Raw genomic sequence first — 26645 nt, 5'->3', positions numbered from 1 at the left:
TAGCATATTGAAAAATTTGCCCACTGCCTTCTGGCCTCCAGAATTTCTTTCTTTTAAAAATTTTTGTTGGTACAGAGTAGATGTTATGTATTTCTGGGGTACATGAGATATTTTGATACAAGCACACATTGTGTAATAATCACCTCATGAAGAATAGGGTATCCATCCCCTTAAACTTTTATCCTTTATGTTACCAGCAATCCGATTTTACTTTTGGTTATTTTTAAATGTAAAATAAGATTATTATTGACTATAGTTAATCTGTTGTACTATCAAACACTAGGTCTTATTCATTGTAATTATTTTTGTTTTACTCATTAACCATCCCCACTTCCACCCCCAAATCTCCTCACTACTCTTCCTAGGCTTTGGTAACCATCCTCCTACTCCCTATGTCCATTAGTTCAATTGTGTTTATTTTTATATACCAAAAATATGTGATAACATGGAATATTTTTCTTTCTGTGCCTGGCTTATTTCACTTAACACAATGACCTCCAATTCTATCCATGTTGTTGCAAATAACAGGATCTCATTCTTTTTTATGGCTGAATAGTACTCCATTATGTATAAGTACCACATTTTCTTTATTCATTCATCTGTGTATGGGCACTTAGGTTGCTTCCAAATCTTGGGTATTGTAAATCATGATGCAAAAACATAAGAGTGCAGATATTTCTTCAATATACTGATTGCCTTTCTTTTGGGTATATGCCAAGGGGTGGGATTGCTGGATCATATGGGGTAACATTATTTATTTTTATTTATTTTTTTTTTGGAGACAAAGTCTCACTCTGACGCTCAGGCTGGAGTGCAGTGGCGTGATCTTGGCTCACTGCAATCTCTGCCTTCCAGGTTCAAGCAATTCTCCCCACCACAGCCTCCCAAGTAGCTGGGACTACAGGCATCTGCCACCATACCTGGCTTTTTTTTTCCTTTCTTGTATTTTTAGTAGAGACGGGGTTTCCCCATGTTGGACAGGCTGGTCTCAAACTCCTGACCTCAGGTGATCCACTTGCTTTGGACTCTTTAAAGTGTTGGGATTACAGGCGTGAGCCACCATGCCCAGCCATTATTTTTAACTTCTTGAGGAACCTCCAAACGGTTCTCCATAGTGGTTGTACTAATTTACATTCCCACCAGTGGTGTACAAAGGTTTGGTTTACTCCACATCTTTGCCAGCATTTGTTATGCCTATCTTTTGAATAGAAGCCATTTTAACTGGGATGAGATGGTATCTCATTGTAATTTTGATTTGCATTTCTCTTGATGATCAGTGATGTTGAATACCTTTTCATATGCCTGTGTGCCATTTGTATGTCTTCTTTTGAGAAATGTAAATTCAAATCTTTTGCCCACTTTTTAATCAGATAATTTGATTTTTTTCCTATTGAGTTGTTTGAATTCCTTATATATTCTGATTATTAACCCGCTGTCAGATGGATAGTTTGCAAATATTTTCTCCCACTATGTGAGTTGTGTCTTTACTTTGTTGATTGTTTTCTTTGCTATGCAGAGGCTTTTTAACTTGATGTGATCTCATTTGTCCATTTTTGCTTTGGTTGCCTATGCTTGTGGGACACTATTATTCCAAGAAGTTTTTGCCCTGACCAATTTCCTGGAGAGTGTCTTCAAAGATTTCCTGTAGGAGTTTCATAGTTTGAGGTCTTAGATTTAAGTATTTCATTGATTTTGATTTGATTTTTGTATATGGTGAAAGATACAGGTCTAGTTTCATTCTTCAGCATATGGATATCTGGTTTATTTATAGCAAACATGTATTTTTCTCCAGTGTATGTATTTGGCAACTTTGTCAAAAATAGATCCCTGTAGGTGTGTGGAATTTTTTCTTGGTTGTCTATTCTATTCCACTGGTCTACACTTTTTTAATGTCAATATCATGCTGTTTTGGTTATGATAGCTCTGTAGTATAATCTGGTCAGGTAATGTGATTCTTCCAGTGTTCTTTTTGTTCAAGATAGCTTTAACTATTCTGGGTCTTTTGTGGTTCCATATAAATATTAGGATAATTTTCTATTTCTATAAAGAATCTCATTGGTATTTTGATAGGAATTGCATTGAATCTGTAGGGTACTATGGACATTTTAATAATATTGATTCTCCCAATAATTCCAATGAACATGGAATATCTTTATATTTTTTGGTGTCCTCTTCAATTTCTTTCATTAGTGTTTTACAGATTTTGTTTGTTTTTTGTTTTTTTTTTTAAGTCAGACTCTGGCTCTGTCATCAGGCTGGAGTTCAGTGGTGTGATCTCAGCTCACTGAAACCTCCGCCTCCTGGGTTCAAGCAATTCTCCTGCTTCAGCCTCCTGAGTAGCTGGGACTACAGGCGTGTGCCACTATGCCCAGCTAATTTTTGTATTTTTAGTAGAGATGGGGTTTTACCATGTTGGCCAGGATGATCCTGATGTCTCGACCTCATGATCCGCCCGCCTCGGCCTCCCAAAGTGCTAGGATTACAGGCAACAGCCACTGTGTCTGGCCTGTTTTACAGTTTTTACTGTAGAGATCTTTCACTTCTTTGGGTAATTCCTAGGTATTTAATTTATGGCTATTGTAAATGGGATTACATTTCTTTATTTCATTTTTAGATAATTCATTGTTGGCATACAGAAATGTTCCCAATTTTTGTATGTTGATTTTGTATCCCACAACTTTACTGAATTTGTTTATCGGTTTTAATAGTTTTTTTGGGCCGGGCGCAGTGGCTCAAGCCTGTAATCCCAGCACTTTGGGAGGCCGAGACGGACGGATCACGAGGTCAGGAGATTGAGACCATCCTGGCTAACACAGTGAAACCCCGTCTCTACTAAAAATACAAAAACTTAGCCGGGCGAGGTGGCAGGCGCCTGTAGTCCCAGCTACTCGGGAGGCTGAGGCAGGAGAATGGCGTGAACCCGGGAGGCGGAGCTTGCAGTGAGCTGAGATCCGGCCACTGCACTCCAGCCTGGGTGACAGAGCGAGACTCCGTCTCAAAAAAAAAAAAAAAAAAAAAAAAAATAGTTTTTTGGTGGAGTCTTTAGTTTTTCCAAATATAAGATCGTATCATCTGCAAACAAGGATAATTAGACCTTTTTCTTTCCAACTTGGATGACCTGTTTCTTTCTCTTTGATTGCTCTAGCTAGGACTTCCAGTACTATTATTGAATAACAGCAGTGATAGTAAATATCCATGTGTGCTCCAGATCTTACAGGAAAGGTTTTCACTTTTTCCCCATTCAGTATGACACTAGCTGTGGATCTGTTGTATGTAGCTTTTATTATTTTGTGGTATGTTCCTTCTCAAAAAACTCAGTTTTTTGAGTGTTTTTTAAAATCATGAAGGAATGTTGAATTTTATCAAATGCTTTTTCAGCAATGATTGAAATGATTATATGGTTTTTTAATCCTTCATTCTGTTGATATGATGTATCATACTGATAGCTTTGCATATGTTGAACCATCCTTATATCCCTGAGATAAATCCCACTTGGTCATGATGAATGATCTTTTTAGTGTATTGTTGAATTTGGTTTGCTAGTATGCTTTTGAGGATTTCTGCATCAATATTCTTCAGAGACAATGGCCTGTAGTTTTCTTTTTTTGATATATCTTTGTCTGGTTTTGGTATCACAGAAGGAATTTGGAAGTATTCCTTCCTCCTCTATATTTTGAAATAGTTTGAGTAGGATTGGTATTAGTTCTCCTTTAAATGTTTGGTGGAATTTAGCAGTGAAGCCATTGAGTCCTGGGGTTTTCCTTACTATGAGACTTTTTATTAAGGTTTAAATCTCATTACTAGTTATTGGTCTGTTCAGGTTTTGGATTTCTTCATGGTTCAATAATGGTAGGTTTTATGTGACTAGGAATTTATTCATTTTCTCTAGATTTTCCAATTTATTGACATACAGTTGTTAATAGTAGCCACTAATGATCCTTTGAATTTCTGCAGAATCAGTTGTAATGTCTTCTCTCTTTAATCTCTGATTTTATTTATTTGGGTCTTCTCCCTTTTTTCTTCACTAGTCTGGCAAGGGTTTGTCCATTTTGCTTATCTTTTCAAAACAACTTTTTCTTTCATCAATCTTTGGTATAGTTTTCATTTCACTTCAATTTCATTTATTCTGCATTTTATTATTTCTTTTCTTCCATCAATTTTGGTTTGCTTTTGCCCTTCTAGTTCTTTAAGATGCATCACTAGGTTATTTATTTGAAGTTTTCCTTCTTTTTTGATATAGGAACTTATAGCTATGAAGTTCCCTTGTAGGACTGCTTTCAATGTATCCCATAGGTTTTGATATGTTGTGTTTCCATTAACATTTGTTTCAATAAACTTTTTCATTTCCTTCTTAATTTCTTCCTGACCCATTGGTCATTCAGGAGTATATTAATTTCCATGTGTTTGTACAGTTTGCAAAATTTTCTCGTTATTGATTTCCAGCTTTATTCCATTGTGGTTAGAGAAGATGCTTGATATTATTTCAATTTTTTTGAATGTTTTAAGATTTGATTTGTGACTTAACATATGGTGTATCCTTGAGAATGATCCATGTGCTAAGGAAAAGAATATGTATTCTGCAGCCATTGGATGAAATGTTCTGTAAATATCTATGAGATCCATTTGGTCTATAGTGCAGATTACATCCAATGTTTCTTTGTTGATTTTGTATCTGAAAGATCTCTCCAATGCTGAAGGTGGGGTGTTAAAGTCTCCAAATATTATTGTATTCAGGTCTATCTCTCTCTTTAGCTCTAATAATATTTGCTTTACATATCTGAGTGCTCCAGTGTTGGCTGCACATATATTTACAAATATTATAGCCTCTTACTGAATTGGCCCCTTTATCATTAAGGACTTTCTTTGTCTCTTCTTATAGTTTGGGTTGGAATCTATTTTGTCTGATATAAGTATAGCTACTCCTGCTCTTTTTTCAGTTTTCATTTGCTTGGAATATCTTTTTCCATCCCTTAATTTTCATTCTGTGTGTATCTTTATAGGTAAAGTGTGTTTCTTATAGATAACAGATCTTTGGGTCTTGTTTTTTCATCCATTAAGCCACTCTATGTCTTTTCTTTGGAGAGTTTAGTCTCTTTACATTCAATGTTGTTATCTATAAGAAGGGGATTACTCCTGTTATTTTGTTGTTTTCTGGTTGCTTTGTGGTCCTTTCTTTCTTCTTTCCATCCTTCCTGTATTCCTTTTTGTGAAAGTGATTTTTCTCTGGGGTTATGGTTTAATTTCTTGCATTTTATTTTTTGTGTATCTGTTTTATGTTTTTCAATTTGTAGTTACCATCAGGCTTCCAAATTCTGTCTTATAACCAATTATTTTAAACTGATGACATTCATTACATAAACACACACACACACACACAAGCAAAAACTAATAAACACTCTACAATTTAATTTATCCCCCTGCTTTTTACATTTTTGTTTTTCTTTATGTCTTACTGTACTATGTCTTGAAAAATTCTTGTAGTTGTTTTTTTTTAATTGGTTCATCATTTAGTCTTTTTACTTAAGAGTGGTTTGCATACCACAGTTACAGTGCTATAATAGTCTGTGTTTTTCTGTGGCTATTGCCAGTGAGTTTTATACCTTCTGATAATTTCTTCTTACTCATTAACATCCTTTTCATGCAGATTGAAGATCACCCTCTAGCATTTGTGGTAGGACAGGTCTGGTGTTGATGAAATCCCTCAGCTTTTGTGTGTCCAGGAAGGTCTACTTCTCCTTCATGTTTGAAGGATATTTTCATTGGATATAATATTTTATGATAAGTTTTTTCTTTCAGTACTTTAAATATGTCATGCCACTCTCTTCTGACCTGTAAGGTTTCCACTGAGAAGTCTGCTGCCAGACACACTGGAATTCTTTGGATGTTATTTGTTCCTTTTCTCTTGCTGCTTTTAGGACCCTTTCTTTATCCTTGACCTTTGCAAGTTTATTAAATGCCTCAAGGTAGTCTTCTTTGGGTTAAATCTGCCTAGTGTTCTATAACCTTCCTGTATTTGAATACTGACATCTTTCTCCAGGTTTGGGATGTTCTCTGTTATTATTCCTTTAAATAAACTTTCTAACCCAATCTCTCTGTCTACCTCCTCTTCAAGGTGAATGACTCTTAGATTTGCCCTTTTGAGGCTATTTGCTAAATCTTGTAGATGTCCTTTATTCTTTTTCTATTTTTTTGTCTTCTCTGACTCTGTATTTTTAAATAGCCTGTCTTCAAGCTCACGAATTCTTTCTTCTGCTTCATCAATTCTGCTATTAAGAGATTCTGATGCATTCTTCAGTATATCAATTGCATTTTTCAGCTGTGGAATTTCTGTTTGATTCTTTTTAATTATTTCAATGTCTTTGTTAAATTTATGATAGAATTCTAAAATACTTACCTGTATTATTTTAATTTCTTTGAGTTTCCTCAAAACAGCTATTTTGAATTCTCTGTCTGAAAGTTCACATATCCCTATTTCTCCAGGACTCCATGTTGATTTATTTAGGTAGTCTGGTGAAACTATGTTTTCCTGGATGGTCTGATGTTTGCAGACATTTGTCAGTCTTGGGGCACTGAAGAGTTAAGTATTTATTGTACTCTTTGCAGTCTGGGCATATTTGTGCCCATCCTTTTTGAGAAGGATTTCCAGGTAGTCAGTGGCAGTTGGGCCCCAAGCACAATAACACTGTGGTTTTTGCAGACTTACAGAGGCACTGCCTTAGTGGTCTTAAGGGAGGAGTCCACCCCTCATATTGTCTTATGCCCAATTTCTGCCTCCAAAGAAAGAAGAAGTAAAAACTAAAAGGCAGAAATGAAATCCACAGGCAGACAGCCCGGCGCCGCACCCTGGGCCTGATAGTTAAAGATCAACCCCTGACCTAATTGGTTCTGTTATCTACAGATTACAGACATTGTACAGAAATGCACTGTGAAAATCCCTATCTTGTTTTGTTCCAATCTAATTACCGGTGCATGCAGTCCCCAGTCACGTACCCCCTGCTTGCTCAATCAATCACGACCCTCTCACATGCACTCCCTTAGAGCTGTGAGCCCTTAACAGGAACAGGAGTTGCCCACTCGGGGGCTCGGCTCTTGAGACAGAAGTCTTGCCGATGCCCTCGGCTGAATAAACCCCTTCCTTCTTTAACTCGGTGTCTGAGGAGTTTTGTCTGCGGCTCGTCCTGCTACAGTCTTGGATAAGATCTGGAAGAATTCTCGGGATTACCAGTAAAAGACTATTGTCCTTTTCCCTTACTTTCTCTCAAACAAACAGGGTCTCTCTCTGTGTTGAGCCACCTGGAACTGGGGGTGTGGTGATGTAAGCCCTCCTATGGCCACTATCACTGGGACTGCACTAGGTCATACCTGAAGCTAGGACAGCACTGGGTCTCACCCAAGCACTGCTGCAACCACTACCAGACTACCACCTATGTTCACTCAAGGCCCTAGGGTTCTAGGATCAGCAGATAGTGAAGCCAGCCAGGCTTGTGTCCTTCCCTTCAGGGCAGTAAGTTGCCCAGGCCCTGGGTGGGTCCAGAAATGCTGTCTGGGGGCCAAGGATGGCAGTCAAAAACCTTAATAATTTACTTGATGTTGTATTCTACTGAGGGTAAGCTGGCACTCAAACCACAATACAAAGTCATTCTTGCTCTTTCTTCAGGCAGGGGAAATACTATCAATATCAAATTACTATTCTTTCCTGTTGTAATATCTAATTTCCGATTAATACTGAAGGAAGTGCAACAGAACATGGCTTTACCTTTCTGGGGCTTAGCATTTTTCTCTTCTGGATACATTTTCTTGATTTTTCATCCATGTATGGACAGTAGATTATGTAATACATATTAACATGATTTTAATTTTAAATTTTAATAAGAATTATTACCTGCCAAAATGTACACATGACCAGATGAGTAGGAACTGTCATAATCTGTCCATTGTAATATCATTGTACTGTTATTAGGATTCATACCACTCATCTTAAACTTGTGCATCAGAATGGCATAGTATCACTGACTTGTAGTTTGCAAGCTGATAGATCATGCCATCAGTACTCACTATGAACTACACCAAATTGGCTTTTCAACTGTAACAATGGCCTAGTTTTAACAATGAATTATTCTTTACTTATATTTCACTATGAGTGACACTTCAGTTTCTTTACTAGGAAACCATATAGGACAGGTTACTGTTGCCATAATCTTTCAAACCATAAAGAGAAAAAACATTCATCAGCTAACTAGGAAAACAAAATAGAAAACAATTATTGGTGTTAAATATGACAAATGTGTTCAAGATTTGCACACTGTTCTGTGGCTATTTATTCCTGAGGTTGGAATGTATGTTTTACAAAGAATCATTTGTACAACAGATCATCTATCTGACGGTCTATACCTCTAGATGTTGACAAAACCCCTCTCTTATATATGGCACCCTTCAAATAACAATGTGATTGATGATGTTAAATCTACTTCAGGAGATTTTGAATCCCATGTAAAAAGAGAACATGCCTTATTATTGTCAATATTCTCAACTACTTGGCAATCTCAGGTACAAAGTATACATTTAAATATACGTTTACTGAAAAATACTAAATACAAAACTGAAGTTTTTCCACCAATTAGCATAAATCATTTTGACAATAAGTTTTGAAAAGGCCATAAACAGAATATATTTTTTAATCTTTTAACAAACTTGCCATATACTGATCCAAAGTACAACTGGTACTTTAAGCTTGTTTATATTTCTTTTATTGAATAAAATTTAATAGATAAATAAGAGCTAAAACAGTTACTGGAGCAAAATAAAGTCAAGTTGTACACAGATTTCCATAAAACCATAAGAACCAAAGTCTAGAATAATGCCATATCTCCCAATGAAATTATACTATTATTACTAATCATAATAGTAGAAGATTGAAATGATTCAATACTTAAATATTCTACCCAACAAAATCTTTTTCTCTTTGTTTTGGACACAGTGTCTCACTCTGTTACCCAGACTGGAATGCACTTACACCATCATAGTTCCTCCCAAAAAACTAGGACTACAGGCACACAGCACCACACCCAACTAATTTTTAGAATTTTGTAGAGATGGAGTCTTGCTGTGTTTTCCAGGCTGGTCTTGAGCTGCAGGCCTCAAGTGATTCTCTCGCCTTGGCCTCTCAAAGCTCTCGGATTACTGGCATGAGCCACTGTGCTTGGGTCACCATAATCTTAATCATTCAAATATACCTTTGTCAATGCCTTTTAAACTACTTTAAATTAATATTCCAGCAAACATATGACTGACAAAAAGAATTACAGTTACAAGTGATATCTGTTAAGAAGTAAACAAATATGTCTTACTCACATGCATGGTACATACAAATCTATACCATTATTTTAAAGATTAATCCCGTTGCCATTTGGAAATCAGAACTCCAAAGTGAGTTTCTTGGAACTTGGGGATAATATGGTAAGAGTCAAAATTCATTGTTTGATCCTTAGCATTTTGACATAAGGTTTTAATTTTCTGCTTATCTCCCTGAGTCAATTTATGAAGGAGATTTTAAGGTTTCCATAAATAAAAGCAGAGGAATAAACCTTCTTTGAATGCCTTTTTTTTTAATAGACCTAATACCATTTAATACTCATAATAATTCACAAAGTAAGTATGTTATCTCTGTTATACAGATGAAGAAACAGAGGCTCCAAAACATTAAGAGCTCACAACTGGACAGTGTAGAAATCTCTCTGATATTCAAGAGAGCTTTAGAATGCTCCTATAATACTCCATACTAACTTGTACTCTGTTGCCCAAACTACAAAATGTATAGATTTTATGAGTATTCAAAGATGCAATAAAAAAGCACTTTAACAGTAATTCAAAATACATCTAATCATCAAGAAATTCATAAAAACAAGTGACTCAGGATTTAAATTGCCCAGGAAAAAAAAAACACAATGTAGAAGCAAATATTACATGCCTCACATTCTACCTGTCAGTATTCCTTCTCTGGCCTTTTCCTTTATAATTTTAATTTTCTCAGGGCTACTTTTATCTTCTCAGGACTAACAAAGGAAATTTCAATGACCAACTTTGATTGTGGGCCTTCTTGACAGTTGATTTTTTAAAAAAATCTCAGCAAGATAAGGACAAAACATGTTCACTCTTTCACTATAGCTGCAAAAATATCCACACCGTTCTGCATTTCTTAAAGCTGATTCTGATAAAGTAGTGAATTGTGGACATTCACAAAGAAATGTATCTTATGCTCCTGTTCAGTATCCTTGAAAGTGGTTTTTGTACAAAAGAATCTTTTAAGACACCAATTTACGCCTTATGCCTGTCTAGAAATTGAAGCCATACTATATGAAAGTAGATCTTTAACCTCTAAACTCAAGAAAATAGTCTAATTCTGATCAGTGGCCATAATTTTTTTTGTTGCTCTAGTAATATTTAATTAAAATTAAAGGTATTAAATTAAAGGTATTAAAGACAATTGAAAGCTTCCTTTGCAAAAATCAAGAGGATCAATGGCACTCTTATATCCAGAAATATGACAAAATCATAGCTCAGGTAGATTAATTTCCCAAACTTAAAAGTTTGAAAGTCTTTGTTTCCTTTCAATTATCCAAAGTAAGATAAATGTGATCCATTTAAATTTAATTCTTCAAATGAAAATATTTCTTGAAAAAACAAAGTGATTTCATAATTATTTTTATGTTAAAAGCATTTAAACTACCAGTATTGCTTGCAAAAGAAAAATGAAACTATCTTCTTAATATTTTAATTGTAAAATTATGATTTTAGATAACCAGAAATCTGGTTTTTAATAACCAGAAATCTCTACTGTTTGGCTCTTGATATTTTTCTCCCTGCTAATGGAAGCAAGGGGTTAAGAAAGGTCTTAACCTCTTCCCTACCCAGTGATGCCCCATAGGACAAACTCTCTTTAAAATACCATAAAAAAGAAGAAAAATATGTAAACATAATTCTTTTCTTGACATAATTATTTTCATCAAGATACAAATTCCTAAAAAATATTAAACTTTTTTGTTCCTTAATAAAACTTTCTAACTTAAAAAAAATCATATTTTATATCTACTTAGTCTCAAAGTATCTCATTACAAAATAACACTGGAAGGAGGAAGTGGAGCTGGGCTGCCACTGGGCCAGTGTCTGCAGAGTCCAATTCTAGGAAAGTTTTTAGGAGGGAGGGGACAAGATGGCCAATTAGATATAGCCAGGAAACACATCTCCCTTCAAGAGAAACCAAAATATCAAGTAAACCATCACATTTCAAACAGATTGTTTGAGAGAAAACACTGAAAGCTGAGAGAGACGTGATGCAGACACCAAGGTTGAAGAGGAAGCTGGAAAGCCTGCATAGAATCTCTTAACACAAGGACCGGCTCTTGGTCCTGAACAGAGCCAAAGTAAGGGGAGAGTGAAGGAACTACAGAACACCACACCTCTGGGATCCTAACTATAAAAGTTTTATAGTTTTATACTTTTATAGTTAGGATCCCACAACCCACACAGACATTTGAATTGGCAAAGGAATTGCCCACAGAGTATGCAAAGGCAGAGCTCAAACCTGTGCAGAGCTCAGAAGGGTTGGTGGAACATGAGACAGCTACAGCAAAATGCAACCATAGGTTTCCATCCCCCAAGTCTCTCCATCTTGCTCTGAGTAACTGTAGCCCCTACTGACTGCAGAGCCAGAGGAGAAAGTAGGGCTCCCTTTCTCAAGCCTGATCCACATGTCCCCTTGTCTTCCAGCTCCTCTCAAAGCCACCTGCCTCCCCATTCCTGTAAGAGGGTGCACAGAGCACAGCCTCCACTGCTCCACCTGAGTGTTTTGCCAGTGACCTGGGAGCAGTTTAGCTCCCCCAGCACAGCTGCTGTTCAACCCCATGGGCCAGAGGACAAAGCTGCAGGCCCAGTCCCAACCTCCCAGGGTTGGAGTACACTGCCCAGGGTTTCAGAACCGAGATCTGTGGTTAGAGCTCTAGTGAGGAGGGAGCCCCCACTCAGAACAGAAACAGGGAGGCGTGAGTTCATGTGCCGCCAAGGGAGCTGGGCATCCTTCCTTCCCCAAGACCAGGCTGGGAAGGGTTCAGTCTGTTGGCCAGTCGCACCTTCTACTTGAGGGAGCCCCATGGCCTGGAACACCTGGGACAGCCCAGCAATTTCAGCACAGAAAGCTTGGGACAAATCTAGCTGGTTAGGTCTGTTCCTGGGGCAGACACTGGAGGGAGATCTGCTTGGGGGATCCCACAGCCATCTGCCAGGCTAAAAACCCTGGGTTGCAGGCACCACACGAGCTATGTATCTGTGGCACCAACACCCTGCCTGGGGATCCTCTGCCCTTGATCCGGTTCATCATCAGACCACCAAAAGACATATCCCACAACCTATTCTGACTCTGCCAAGCTCAGAGGACCAGTGGGTCCCCAGGGAGTTGTGAGTCTTTGGTGATCTAACCTTCAGCTTGAGCTGTCCCTAAGGGAGGGGGTGTGCAGCCAACCAGGGTGCCCCTTAGGGCTAAGGAAGCATAGGCAAGACATCCATGATTGGAGGGGTTCCCCCAATACCTAGAAACAGGCTTAGTGAGAGGGTAATCTTCTACCCTGCAACAACATTTTCCCCCTACCACATCTCCCCTCACCGCATCTCCCCTACCACCACATCTCCCCCTCCCCAAAGCACTGCTAGGAAGGCACTCAAATACAAAGGAGGCTTATAGTTGAGTAAGCATATCTGCCAGCCCTTACTCTTAAATGCCATCTACTGCATCACAGCCTGAATTACACCACCAAACAAAAATAAATTCCTTTAGCACACAATGCCTGTGAAACCCAATGAGGAAACTAGCCCAAACTAAGGAACCCATACAGAACCTTGGCCCTCTGAAAAGACCCAAAAACAAAGCCAACCAACTATACACAACAGTCGAACCCTCAAGGGATAAAAAAAAAAAGAAAAGAAAATGAAAACAAGCCCCATCCAAATGTGAGCAGTTTATAAAAGAAAAAGAAACACTAGCCCCCTCAGCTGAGATGAAATCAGCACAAGAACTCCAGCAATTCAAAAAGAGCATTTCCTTACCTCTAAAGGATCACACTAGCTCCCCAGCAATGAATCCTAATCAGATTGAAGTATCAGACATGACAGACATAGAATTCAAAATCTAGATGGCAAGGAAACTTAACAAGATTGAAAAGAAAGTTGAAATCCATTTCAAGGAAGCCAGTGAAAAGATCTAAGAGTTGAATGACAACATAGTCATTTTAAGAAAGAACTAAAGTGAACTTCTGGAACTGAAAAATTTCCCCAATCTCACTAGATAGGTTGGCATATAAATTAAAAAAAAATTCATAGAACCCTTATGAGATACTATACAAGATGACCACCCCGAAGACACAGAATCTTCAGACTTTCCAGGTCAATATGAAAGAAAAAATCTCAAAGGCAGCTACAGAAAAGGGTCAGATCACTTACAAAGGGGATCCTATCAGGCTAACATTAGACTTCCCAACAGAAGCTATACAAGCTAGAGGAGACTGGGAACATATTTTCAGCATTATTAAAGAAAAGAAATACCAGTCAAGAATTTAATATCCCACCAAACTAAGCTTCATAAGAAAAGGAAATGTATAATATTTTCCAGACAAGCAATCACTATGAGAATTCATTACCAATAGACCAGCCTTGCAAGAGATACTTGAGGGAGTTGTAGACACAGAAATGAAATAACAATCTGTATTACCACAAAAACACATTTAAATACACAGCCTGCAGACCCTATTGAGACTACACAATCAAGACTACAAAGCAACTAGCTAACAGCACCAGGATAGGATCAAAACATCACATAGCAATATTAACCATGAATGTTAATGGTCTAAATGCCCCACTTAAAAAACACAGAAAGGCACGGTGGCTAATAGAACAAGACCCAATCACCATCTGCTATCTTCAAGAGAACCATCTCACATATAATGAAACCCACAGGCTCAAAGTAAAGACATGAAGAAAGATCTGCCATGCAAACTAAAAACAAAAAAGAGCAGGGGGTCCTATTCTTATATCGGATAAAACATACTTTAAAGAAACAACATTAAAAAAGGACAAAGAAGGTCATTATGGTCATTACATAATGATAAAGAGTTCAATACAACGAAAAGACTTAACTGTCTCACACACACACACACACATTGGAGCACCTAGATTCATAAAGCAAGTACTTCTAGACCTACAAAAGACTTAGTTACACAATAATAGTAGTGGACTTCAACACCCCATTGACAGCATTAGACAGATCATTAACACAGAAAACTAACAAACTCTGGATGTAAATTTGACTTGTCCAATTTGACATCTAAAGAATACTCCACCCATCAACCACAAAATACACTTTATTTTCATCTGCACACTGAACATATTCTACGTTTGACCACATGCTTGGCCATAAAGCAAGTCCAAATAAAATTTTAAAAACCTGAAATCATACCAAGCATATATGTGGACCACAGTGGAAGAAAAATTGAAGTGAATAGCAAGAAAATCTCTCAAAATCACACAATCACATTGGCATCAAACAAACTTACACCTGAATAACTTTTGGGTAAACAATGAAGTTAAGACAGAAATTTAAAAATTCTTTAAAATAAATGAAAAAGAGATACAACATACCAAAATCTCTGGGATGCAGCAAAAACAGTGTTAAAAGTTTTTACCAGTAAATGTCTACATCAAGAAGTTAGAAAGATATTAAATCAACACTCTAACATCGTACCTAGAGGAACTAAAAGAACAAAAATAAATTAACCCCAGAGCTAGAAGAAGAAAACAAATAACTGAAATCAGAGCAGAATTGAACAAGACTGAGACACAAAAACCTATTCAAAGGATCAATAAAACCAAACATCATTTCTTTGAAAGGATAAACAGGATTGATAGACTGTTAGCTATTAGCAAAGAAAAAAAGAAAGAAGATCCAAATAAGCACAATGAGAAATGACAGAGCTGACATTACAACTAATCCTACAGAAATACAAAATATCTTCAGAGACTATTACGAACAGTTTTATGCACACAAACTAGAAAATCGAAAGGAAATTGATAAATTGCCAAAAACACACAACCTCCCAAGATTAAACCAGGAAGAAATTGAGAACCTAATCAGAGCAATAAACTCTGAAACAGTTATAAGAAACCTACCAACTAAGAAAAGTCCTGGACCAGATATATTCAGTGGTATTCTACCAGATGTACAAAGAAGAGCTGGTGTCAATCCTACTGAAACTACTCCAAAATATCAAGAAGGATGGACTCTTCTGTAACACATTCTAGGAAGCCAGCATCATCTTGATACCAAAATGAAAGACACAACAAAAAGGGAAAACTTTAGGCCAGTATCCCTAATGAACACAGAGGCAAAGATACTCGATAAAATACTACCAAACTAAATCTAGCAGCACCTCTAAAAGTTAGTTAACTACGATCAAGTAGGCTTTATTCCTAGGATGCAAGGATGGCTAAAATAAGCAAATCAATAAATGTGATTTACCACATAAACGAAATGAAAAACAAAAACCATATGATCATATCAATAGACATAGAAAGTGCTTTCAATAAAATCCAACATCCCTTCATGATAAAAACCCTCAAAAAACTAGGTATTGAGGGAATGTATCTTAAAATAATAAGAGCTATCTAAGACAGACCTACAGCCAACATCACACTGAACAGGCAAAAGCTGGAGACATTCCCCTTGGGAGGTGGAACAAGACAAGGACACACACTCTGGCCACTCCTATTCAACATAGTACTAGAAGTCCTAGCCAGAGCAATAGGAAAAAGAAATAAAAAGCATCCAAATTGGTAAAGGAGAAGTCATATTGTCTCTCTTTCCTAATGATATAATTATATGCCTAGAAAACCTTGATAACCTCCTGATGATATAATTATATACCTAGAAAATCTTGACGACCACCAACAGGCTCCTAGAACTGAAGAACAACTTCAGTAAAGTTTCAGGGTATAAAATCAATGTATAAAAATCAGTTGTACTTCTATACACCAATAATGGTCAAGCTGAGAGTCACCTCAAAAACACAATCCCGTTTATAATAGCCACACATGCACAAAATACCTGGGAATATATCTAAGCAATTAGGTGAAAGATCTCTACAAGGAGAACTACAAAACATTGCTGAAAGCAATGACATGAACAAATGGAAAAACATTCCATGCTCATGAATTGGAAGAATCAATACTGTGAAAATGACCATACACTGCCCAAAGCAACCTATAGAACAAATTGCATGATTGAATGCAATACCTATTAAAATACCAGCATCATTTTTCAGAGAATTAGAAAAGAAATCCTAAAATTCATATGGAACAAAAATAGCCAAATCAATCCTAATAAAAAAAAAAAACAAAAAAACAAAGCTGGAGGCATCATGTTATCCAACTTTAAACTGTATTACAAGGATGGCTACAGTAACCAAAACAGAATGGTACTGTTACACAAATAGACACAAAGTCCAATGGAACAGAACAGAGAACCTAGAAATATAGCTACATACCCACAATCCATCTTATCTTTGACAAAGTTGACAAAAATAAGCAATGGAGAAAGGACTCCCTATTCAATAAGTGGTGCTGTGATAGCTGGGTAGCCATATACAGAATAATGTAACATATGGAAAAGAATTTATGACTCAGTCCTCGAAAGCAATTACAACAAAAACAAAAATTGACAACTGGGACCTAATTAAACCAAAGAGCTTCTACACAGCAAAAGAAACTATCAACAGAGTAAACAGACAACCTACAGAATGGGAGAAAATACGAACTATGCATCCAACAAATGTCTAACATCTCGAACCTGTAAGGAACTTAAATCAACAAGAAAAAAACAAATAACCCCAGTAAAAATTGGGCAAACGACATGAACAGATACTTAAAAGAAGACATACAAGCAGCCAACAAATGTGAAAAAAAATGCTCAATACAATAATCATCAAAGAAATGGAAATCAAAACCATTCTGACACTAGTCAGAGGGCTATTATTAAAAAGTTGAAAAACAAGAGATGCTGATAAGGTTATGGAGAAAAGGGAATGGTTACACTCTATTGATGGGAATGAATTAGTTCAGCCACTGTGGAAAGCAGTTTGGAGATTTCTCAAAGAACTTAAAACAGAATTACCATTCAACCCAGCAATACCATTACTAGGTATATATCCAAAAGAAAATAAATTGTTCTGCCAAAAAGACATGCACTCCTATGTTAATCACAGCACTACTGACAATAGCAGAGTCATAGAATCAACTGAGGAGCCCATTCACAGTGGATTGGATAAAGAAAATATGGTACATCAACACCATGGACTACTATGCAGCCATAAAAAAGAATGAAATCATGTCCTTTGCAGCAACATGGATACAGCTAGAGGTCATTATCCTAAGTGATTTAATGCAGAAACAGAAAACCAAATACCTCATGTTCTCACTTATAGCTGGTAGTTAAATATTCAGCACACGTGGCCATAAAGATGGCATTATTAGACACAGGGGACTACGAGAAGGGAGAGGAAGGGTCGGGGGTAAGGGTTGAAAAACTACCTATTGGGTACATGCTGACTACCTGGGTGACAGGATCAATCATACCCCAAATCTCAGCATCATGTAACATACCCATGTAACAAACCTGCAAATATACCTCCTGAATCCAAAATAAAAGTTGAAATTTTTAAAGTATCTACTTATAAATTATGCATTAATTAATTTATAAGGAACAGAAGGAACAGCAGTAACTATACAGAAGAGAAAAACATCTTAACCAAATGATTAATATTAATATCATTAATAAAGGTCCAACAGACTATGTGCCTCTGGGTGTTCATATCCCCAACAGAACATAACTACTTATTTTGTAATCCAGCCAATAATGGACAAGCTTATTCTAATCATAAGGAAAAAGTAAACAAACACAAATTAAGGGGCATTCTATAAGAATTCTAGCTAGTTTTCTTTAGAAATATCAATCTCATGCAAGAAAAAGACTGAAAACTGTTTTAAGTTTAAAGTGGCTGACTTTAAACTTAAGTCATGCAAACACAATCCTGAATTGGACCCAGTACCAAAGAAATAAAATTTGTAGTAAGGGACATTATTTAGACATTTGACAAAACTAGAAAATGAATTATAGGTGAAAGTACATCAATTTAAATATCTTTAATTGACAACTGAACTATGATCATATAAGGGAATATTTTAGTTCTTAAGAATGACACTGAAGCAGTAAGGAATGAAGGACCATAATGTATGCAACCTCTCAAGTGGTTAAAAAATGTATATGTGTTTAGGGAAAGGAACAGAATTATAAGACAAATGTGGCAAAATGTTGAAAATAATGAATCTAGGAAAGGTCATATGGGAATTCTTTGTACTATCCTTATAACTTTTCTGAAAAATTGAAATTACTTCAAAATAAAAAAATTTAAATTATTTTTTAAGATTACATATTAATATGTGAAAATTTTCACAATAAACAATTGAACAAAGCAAGCCCGACAAAATATGATTAGTACAAGTGCTTTAACAGTGACAAGAGTCTTGTACCAGAAAGTAGCTCCATATACTGCTTTCTTCATCAAAAAGGGTCTTGCTATTAAAAAATAACTCAGCTATCCTAAACTCTGCTTAGTGACATTCTGGCACAACCTAGTAACAGTTAATGTACCAGCACTATAGTTTGAGTAGCACTAGTCTAAATACCATCTGTTTATAATCAGTCAATCAATAACTACTTTAAGAATTATACATATGCATTTGGAATAATATACACCAAGTTATAACCAGTTTATGCTGGGTAACACAACTGAAGGTAATTTTTACTCTCTTCTTGTATTTTCTTATTCTTATTCTTTTTTTTTTTTTTTTTTTTTTTTTTTTTTTTTGACAGAGTCTTGCTCTGTCACCCAGAATGGAATGCTATGGCTCAATCAGACATATGCCACCATGCCTAGCTAATGTTTTATATTTTTAGTAGAGATGGGGTTTTGCCACATTGCCCAGGCTGGTCTCTAACTCCTGGGCTCAAGCAATCTGCCCAACTCAGCCTCCCCAGTGCGGGGGATTACAGATATGAGCCACTGCACCCGGCCTCTTGTATTTTTTTAAGTTTCTGAAATTAACATGGATTACTTTTGTAATAACAAAAACAAAAGTAAACTTTCAAAAAATGTGTAGGTGAAAAAGAATTAACAAGCAATCAGATTTACTGGAATTTGCCTCCTATATTAAAACACGACATGTTGTCTTAATGTTTACATACTACCAACATTTTTCTAAAAGGCTTGTACTTACAGCTGATCTTGAAGCTCCACAATTATATATTCTAATTGTTCCTTCTCCAGTTTATGGGCCAGATCAGAATCTTCAATCCTTTGAAGTAGTATTTTATTCTGGGAGACAGATTCAGATAGTTGGTTCTCTCGAAGTCGTAAGAGTTCTTCAAGGTAACCCTGGAAATTCAGTATCATCAAGATATAGCAACTGCAAAATTCTAATACATATCCTGAAGATAAATGCTGAGTAGCTTAAATGCTATTCCTATTTATATTGTAATGAAACAATTTCAAAGCATTACTGATAAATTAGTAAAAAATTTGTTTTAATTGAATATAAAAATTTAACATATATTCTCCATTATTTAAAACTCTTCTCTGAAGTTTGAGAAACTAATTTGATGCAAAACTTAGTTAAAACATTGTAATTCTGAGCTTCAAAACAACTGCATGACTCCTAGCTTCAAAATACAGACCTAAAAACAGAATAACCAATTAGAAAGTTGCCTCTTTGTGATTATTTTTCAAAAACACATAGACATTAACATTTTAGCATTAATATGTTAGTGAGAGGTAGTATAATGTTTTGGTTAGGCCTGCCGGCCTAGTGTCATATTCCAGTTTTACCACTTATCAGCTATGTGTCCTTGGGCAAGTTACTTAAGCTCTCTGTGCCACAGTTTCACCATCTAAAAAAGTAGGACCCATCAGAGTACCCTAGTTGGCAGGATTAAATGAATCAATACAGGTAAATTGCTTGGAACAGTGTCTAGTATACTGCATGCAATGTATAATTACTAGCTATTATTATTGGTAAACACGTAATAGATATAAAACTTTTTGGAATGATCTCTTAACCTTTTACTCTTTACTTTTTCTTTGTCCTGTCCTGCTTTCTGGGAAACCTTATTGAATTTATCTTCGAACCCTTTGTACTAAATTTCTGATTCAGGAAATCATATTTTTAATTTTCAAAAGCTCTTTCCTGTTTTCTGATTGTTCTCTTCCCATGGCATTCTATTCTTTTTAGTTGCAATGTACTTTCAAATTCCTCTAAGGATTTTTAATTAGAATCTTTTTAAAGTATTCTTCTATTACATGTTACCCTATTCATGTGTCTTTAATAAACTTTCACCTATTTTAGATTTATGATACATGTTAAGAGTAGCTAATACTATTCTTCAAGAGCTTATTTTTCATATTTTTTCCTGAAAATTCTCAAATGTTTGTTCTTCTATAATAAAATCTCAGAAGTTAAATTTTTATAAATGAATATTTCACATATATACAGCTTATGAATATATATAAACAATATATATTCATAAACATTAGTAATTAAAGAATACTCACATATCCACCACCTAGATTAATCACCAATACTTTAAAAGCCAATATAATGCCTTCCTTGATTGTCTCCTCTGCAAAGGTAACAATATCCTAGATTTGTATTTATCATCTCTTTACTTTTCTTTCCAGTTTTACTACAAATATGTGTCATCTTAAACAATAAGTTGTTTAGTTTTGCTTCGTTTTGTCAATATCCTTTTGAAAATGTTTTGTCTATATTGATGAGTCTAGCTATAGTTCATTTGCTCTAAAAACTGTATAGTATTCCATTGTATGAATATTGCAGTTTATTCACTCTTCTGTCACTGTTCTCTCAACGACCATTTGGATCACTTTAGGTTTTTCTTAATATAAACAATATTGCTGTGAACACACTCTGTTATGTCTCCTGGTATGCACATCCAAGAGTTTCGAGGAGATGTATCTAGGAGGAGAATTCCTAGGATATAAGCCGTGTATATCTTCACATTTACTAGATACTGTTATTGATATTGCCATTGTAGTAATCGTTTTTACTACTGGTTTTATACTAATCACATTCCCACTTGATACTATATTCACATGATCTTATGTTAGCATAAAAGTTATACTGGGATTCATTAAATTCATTGAAAACTATTCCTTCTTTTTCTATTCTCAGGAACAGTCCATATAAAATAGGGATCACTCATACAGTTGTGTGCCACTTAATGATGGGGATATGTTCTGAGAAATGTGTTGCTAGGCCATTTTGCCATTCTATGAACATTACAGAGTGTACTTACACCAACCTAGATGGTACAGTCTACTACACACCTAGGCTAGATGGTATAGCCTATTGTTCCTAGGCTACAAACCTGCACAGCATGTTACTATACTGAGTACTGTAGGCAACTGTAATACAATAGCAAGTATTTATATATCTAAACATAGAAAAGGGACAGTAAAAATATGGTATAAAAGAATTTTTTTTTTAAAAAAAGGCACAACTATGTAGGCCATTACTGTGAAATGGAACTTGCAGGACTGGAAATTGCTCAAAGTGAGTCAGTGAGTGGGTAGTTAGCGAATGTAAAGGCCTACAACTACTGTACCCTACTGCAGACTTTATAAACACTGTACACCTAGCCTACACTAAATTTATTTTTATGTTTTCTTTCTTCAGTAATAAAATTAAACTTAGCTTACTATAACATTTTTACTTTACAAACTTTTAAAAATCTTTTTGACTCTTTTGTAATAACAGTTTAAAACATACATTGTACAGCTATACAACAATATTTTCTTTTTAACATCCTGATTCTATAAGCTTTTTTTCTATTTACACATTTTAAAAAATTTTAATGTTTTAAACTTTTTCATTATAAATGAAGACACAAACACACACATTAGCCTAGGCCTACACAGGGTCAGGATCATCCATATCAATGTCTTCCACTTACGCCTCTTGTCCGACTGGAAAGACTTCAGGAGCATTAATACACGGAGCTGTCATCTCCCATGATCACAATGCCTACTGCTGGACTACCTCCTAAAAGACCTGCCTGAAGCTGTTTTACATTTAATTTTTTTGTTTTTTAAGTAGAAGGAGTACACTAAAAAATAATGACTAAAAAGCATTGTATAGTAAATATGTAAACCAGTAACAGTACTTTATTATCATTATCAAGTATTATGTACTGTCCATAATTGTATATGCTAGTTTTTAATGACTGGCAGGGAAATAGGTTTATTTACACCAGCATCACCACAAACACATGAGTAATGCATTGTGTTACAACATTACCATGGCTACACCACTAAGTGATAGGAATTTTTCATCTTTATTATAATCTTATGGGACCACCTCATATACATGACCCATTGTTGGCCAAAACATTATTATGTAGTGCATGACTGTATTTGGTAGACTCACCAAAACAATACATGATATTTTTTTTTGGTGGGGGACTGGATAGATTTTAAACTACTTATTCAATTTGTTAAATGGCTATATATCTATCAGTTTTGATAAGTAGTATTTATAAAAATTCTTTGTTTTGCAAAGTATTATCATAAAATTATTTAAATATTCTCTAATAATTATTGGGAGGGTTTCTCCCACATTTATGCTGTGCTGTCTATTCTTCCATTCTTAAGATTATCTGTGCCTTAATTTTTTTAAAAAATTATTCTAGCTAGAATGTCTATTTCATTAATTTTTGCAAATAATTATCTCTTGGTTTTGTTAATTATGTTTCTTTGTTTTTTACTTCACCAATATATGTTATTTTATTACTTTCCTTCTTTTTGAACTGGTTTGGTTGCTCTTTGACGACTACTTGGATACTTATCTCTTTAATTTTCATTGTTTCTTTTCTAAATATCTAAGTATTTCTACAAGTACTATACAAGTTGTGTGGCAACTTACAACGGTTAGTATGCATTATTTTCATTCTCATTCATTTTAAAGTATTCTATTTCCTCAATTTTTTGACCTATAATTTAGACAATTTTTTCTTTAATTTCATGGGTCGCATGTGGGTGGTGCTAAACTTTTTGTATGGATATCTAACTTTACTGCACTATTCACATGACCTTATATTAATATAAAAGTTATACTAAAATGATAATATTGTATCATTTCTTTGGTATTTGTGGACATTTGTTTTGTAACCTAGTGTGCTCCATAAAAAATTGGCCAGGTGCGGTGGCTCATAGTTGTAATACCAGCACTTAGGGAGACCGAAGTGGGCAGATCACTTGAGGTCGGAGTTAGAGACCAGCCTAGCCAACGTCATGAAACCCCGTCTCTACTAAAAATACAAAAATTAACCAGGCATGGTGTCACATGCCTGTAGTCCCTGGTACTCGGAAGGCTGAGGCAGGAGAATCACTTGAACCCAGGAGTGGAGGTTTCAGTGAGCCAAGATTGTACCACTGCACTCCAGCCTGGGTGACAAAGCGAGACTCCATCTCAAAAACAAAAAACAAAACAAAACAAAACAAAAAAACACTATAGCTGTTCCATATATGCTTGAAAAGATTATATATTCTAATTGTTAACATTTAATATATTTTAGATCAGGTTTATTAATTGTGTTACTGAAGTTCACTACATCCATTCAATCTATAAATTACTCTGAAAGACATTAAAATTTCTCATTATAATTATGGAATTACCAATTTATTCTGGACATTTAATTAATTTTTGCTTCATATTTTTCATGGATATATTGTTAAATAGATGTAAGTTCAGCACTGATATATATTCTTGGTGAATGCTTACTTTAAAAAGTAAGCATTATTAAGACTAAAGAAAGACACTGCCTTTTCAAAAAATGTTTCTGCCTTAATGTCTACGTTTAATGATATTGACATAGAATTCTTTTAGTTAGTATCTATCTAGTATATTTATTCCCCTAGTTTCAACTTTTTATGTCATTATATGTTATGTGTCTCTCTTATCAATAGCATAGAGCTAAATTTTATAATTATTTTTCAATAAATCTAAGAGTTTATCTTAACTGGCAAGTTTCTGCCATTTACTTTTATGGTGGTGTTGACTCTTCTGGTTATATGTAATTTGCATTTTGTGTTCTCTTTTCACTATCCTTATTTTTTCTAATGTGTTCCCTTCTATTATACTGATCAATCTTTCCTTATTTCTTTTCTTTCCCTCTACTAGTTTGAAAATTAAACATTCTACTTCTATTCTCTTAATTGCAACTTCTAAATGTTAATTTTGGAAACAGGCACACACATTTAAAAATGTCTCTAACCTCCTTCACTATATTACAAAGACCTCGAAAGACTAGCTCAAAAGACTACTCAAAATTCATCACTTTCTAATTATTTCACCATATTTTAATTATTATCTATGTTCTTATGGTCATTTACATCTATTTCATCTATCTTAGTAGAAATACTATGGAATGGTGTTCTACTGTGCATCTCTCACTCTTTCTGATGTTTTTTAGTCAGCATTTTAGTTCTGCTCTGCTTTCATACTCCCAGTGGTGGTCTGTAGCTGGCTTGTATAGGCTCTCAAGAACTGACTGTTAAATTTCAGAAATTTAACTCAGTTGTTAAACATTGCTGTTATTAAAAATTAAATTATATACATTTACAACTAAGTAAATTATATTAAACACAAAGGTAATAACTACTCAAAATTCATCACTTTCTAATTATTTCACCATATTTTAACTATTATTATCTATGTTCTTACAGTCATTTACATCTATTTCATCTATCTTAGTAGAAATACTATGGAATGGTGTTCTACTGTGCATCTCTTCCCAATTTTACATTCAGTGATGTCATATTGGTACCTTTAAATTGGCCATGATGGGAGTATTTATCCCAGAAAAATTGGCAAACACTACAATTGAGGGCTTCTGTTTCCATCTCCTCTAAAAGAGCCAGTTAAACATATTTCAGTATACCAATGTCACCCCATATTGGTCATTATTTTTGCTATTTCATGTAACCAAGGTTTCTTTACAAATTTGTTTACTCTGCCATTTTGCATCTCATTCCTGCATTCTAGGTTCAATTTCCACCTGAATGACAGGGTCCTATGCCTGCTGTTTGTTGGTGTTAAAATGCAAGTTTCTAGGTTAAGGAATTATGCCTTCACCCCCATCCCTGGGGCCTACAGTTCTCTCAATATATGCACATATTCTTATTGTGTTAGGTCTATGTTTCTGATCCCTAGTGAGTTCCTTTTCTTGAGAGAGTAGCTCTGAATAAATCTTTTAAAAAATTGTATTCTACTCAGCATTTTCAGATTTTTGCAATGAAGATACTTTCAGATTATCTTAGTCTGAATTCTTGCTGGTACCACAAGTCTCCTTTAATAGCACATGAAAAGTTTTCTTCGTATGCATTATGCAAATGTTTATAGCTATATAATTTGGATTTAAAAAGTATTTTCTAAGCAACAGCTATCTGTATAGATAAAATTATTTATATTTGTAAAATGATAACAATTTCCCCACTGCATTTTTAATTTTTTGAATATTTCTATCACTAATTCCATTGGGCTTTCCTTATATATATCATCTATGAATAATGATATTAAAGAAGAAGAAAAGGGAAAAATAGAAAATACAGTAAGAAAGTAATGGTTACAAAGTCCTTAATAGAATTTGTTTTCTTTCTGTTATATACTCCACTTTGCCTACTACAGTGCTTAACACACAAGAGCTGCTAAAATATCTAATTTTCAAAAAAACAGATGTACGTGCTTAGGCAATCACTGCATTTTCACAAACCAATAATCTTTTATAAAATTAATGATAGAAATTAAAATCTCAAATACATAAATTAAACTGCTTATTAAAATAATGGCTTGTTTTTATGTTAAAACATAAAATTTGAAAAAGTTCAACAAACAAAAGCATCTTCTATGACTGCCTGATTTTTCATTAAAAGGAGGACAATTCAAAAACAGAAGAGAAGCAGCAATGGATAAATAATTTTATTCAGTTAAAAATATTTCGGCAGTCACAGTTCAAAGGCAATAACAAGAATAAACTTAAGTGTGTTTTGATAATTTTAAAATACCTTCTGTTCCAGGGTAAGTTGATACTTTTGTTTAACTCTCTTACACTTGTTGAACCAACTGTTCTCATCCATGAGGAAAGGAGGTCCGACATTCTCTGGAGTACTGCTTTCACTACCACTGCTTCCCAAAGTCCTTAGCTCCTCCTCATCACTGCTGATACTATCAGAACTGGGAATATCAAAATTTTTAAAAAAGTTAAAAATATGTCCCAACTTGATTCTTAAACACTTTTATATTTGCAAGCTATGGTGAACAAATTTGAAAATATTCAGTACTAAATACAGAATTATAATGATATAAAGATTTTAGCTTCCTGGAAAAAAAAAAAAAAAGGCAAGTTAGCATAGGCTGCTGAATCCCTCTTGGAAACCAACCCTGGAGATACTACAGAAGTTCAAGTGAGGTTTATGTTAGGC

General features: G+C 35.0%; 1 protein-coding gene across 9 annotated transcripts in view; it reads right to left on the bottom strand.

The window, feature by feature from the left end:
• Window positions 1-26645, bottom strand: part of RUNDC3B (RUN domain containing 3B) — a 180518-nt gene that overhangs the window by 36540 nt on the left and 117333 nt on the right. For all 9 annotated transcript variants that reach the window (XM_050785280.1, XM_050785281.1, XM_050785284.1 and 6 more), the window contains 2 exons: window positions 26229-26397; window positions 19372-19529 (listed from right to left, as the gene is read on the bottom strand). In XM_050785280.1, the coding sequence (XP_050641237.1) occupies window positions 19372-19529; window positions 26229-26397 (327 nt within the window). The remainder of the gene's footprint in view (window positions 1-19371; window positions 19530-26228; window positions 26398-26645) is intronic.

This window comes from Macaca thibetana, chromosome 3, assembly GCF_024542745.1.
Source record: "Macaca thibetana thibetana isolate TM-01 chromosome 3, ASM2454274v1, whole genome shotgun sequence".
NCBI lineage: Eukaryota > Metazoa > Chordata > Mammalia > Primates > Cercopithecidae > Macaca > Macaca thibetana.
This window is presented reverse-complemented; position numbering and strand designations above follow the sequence as displayed.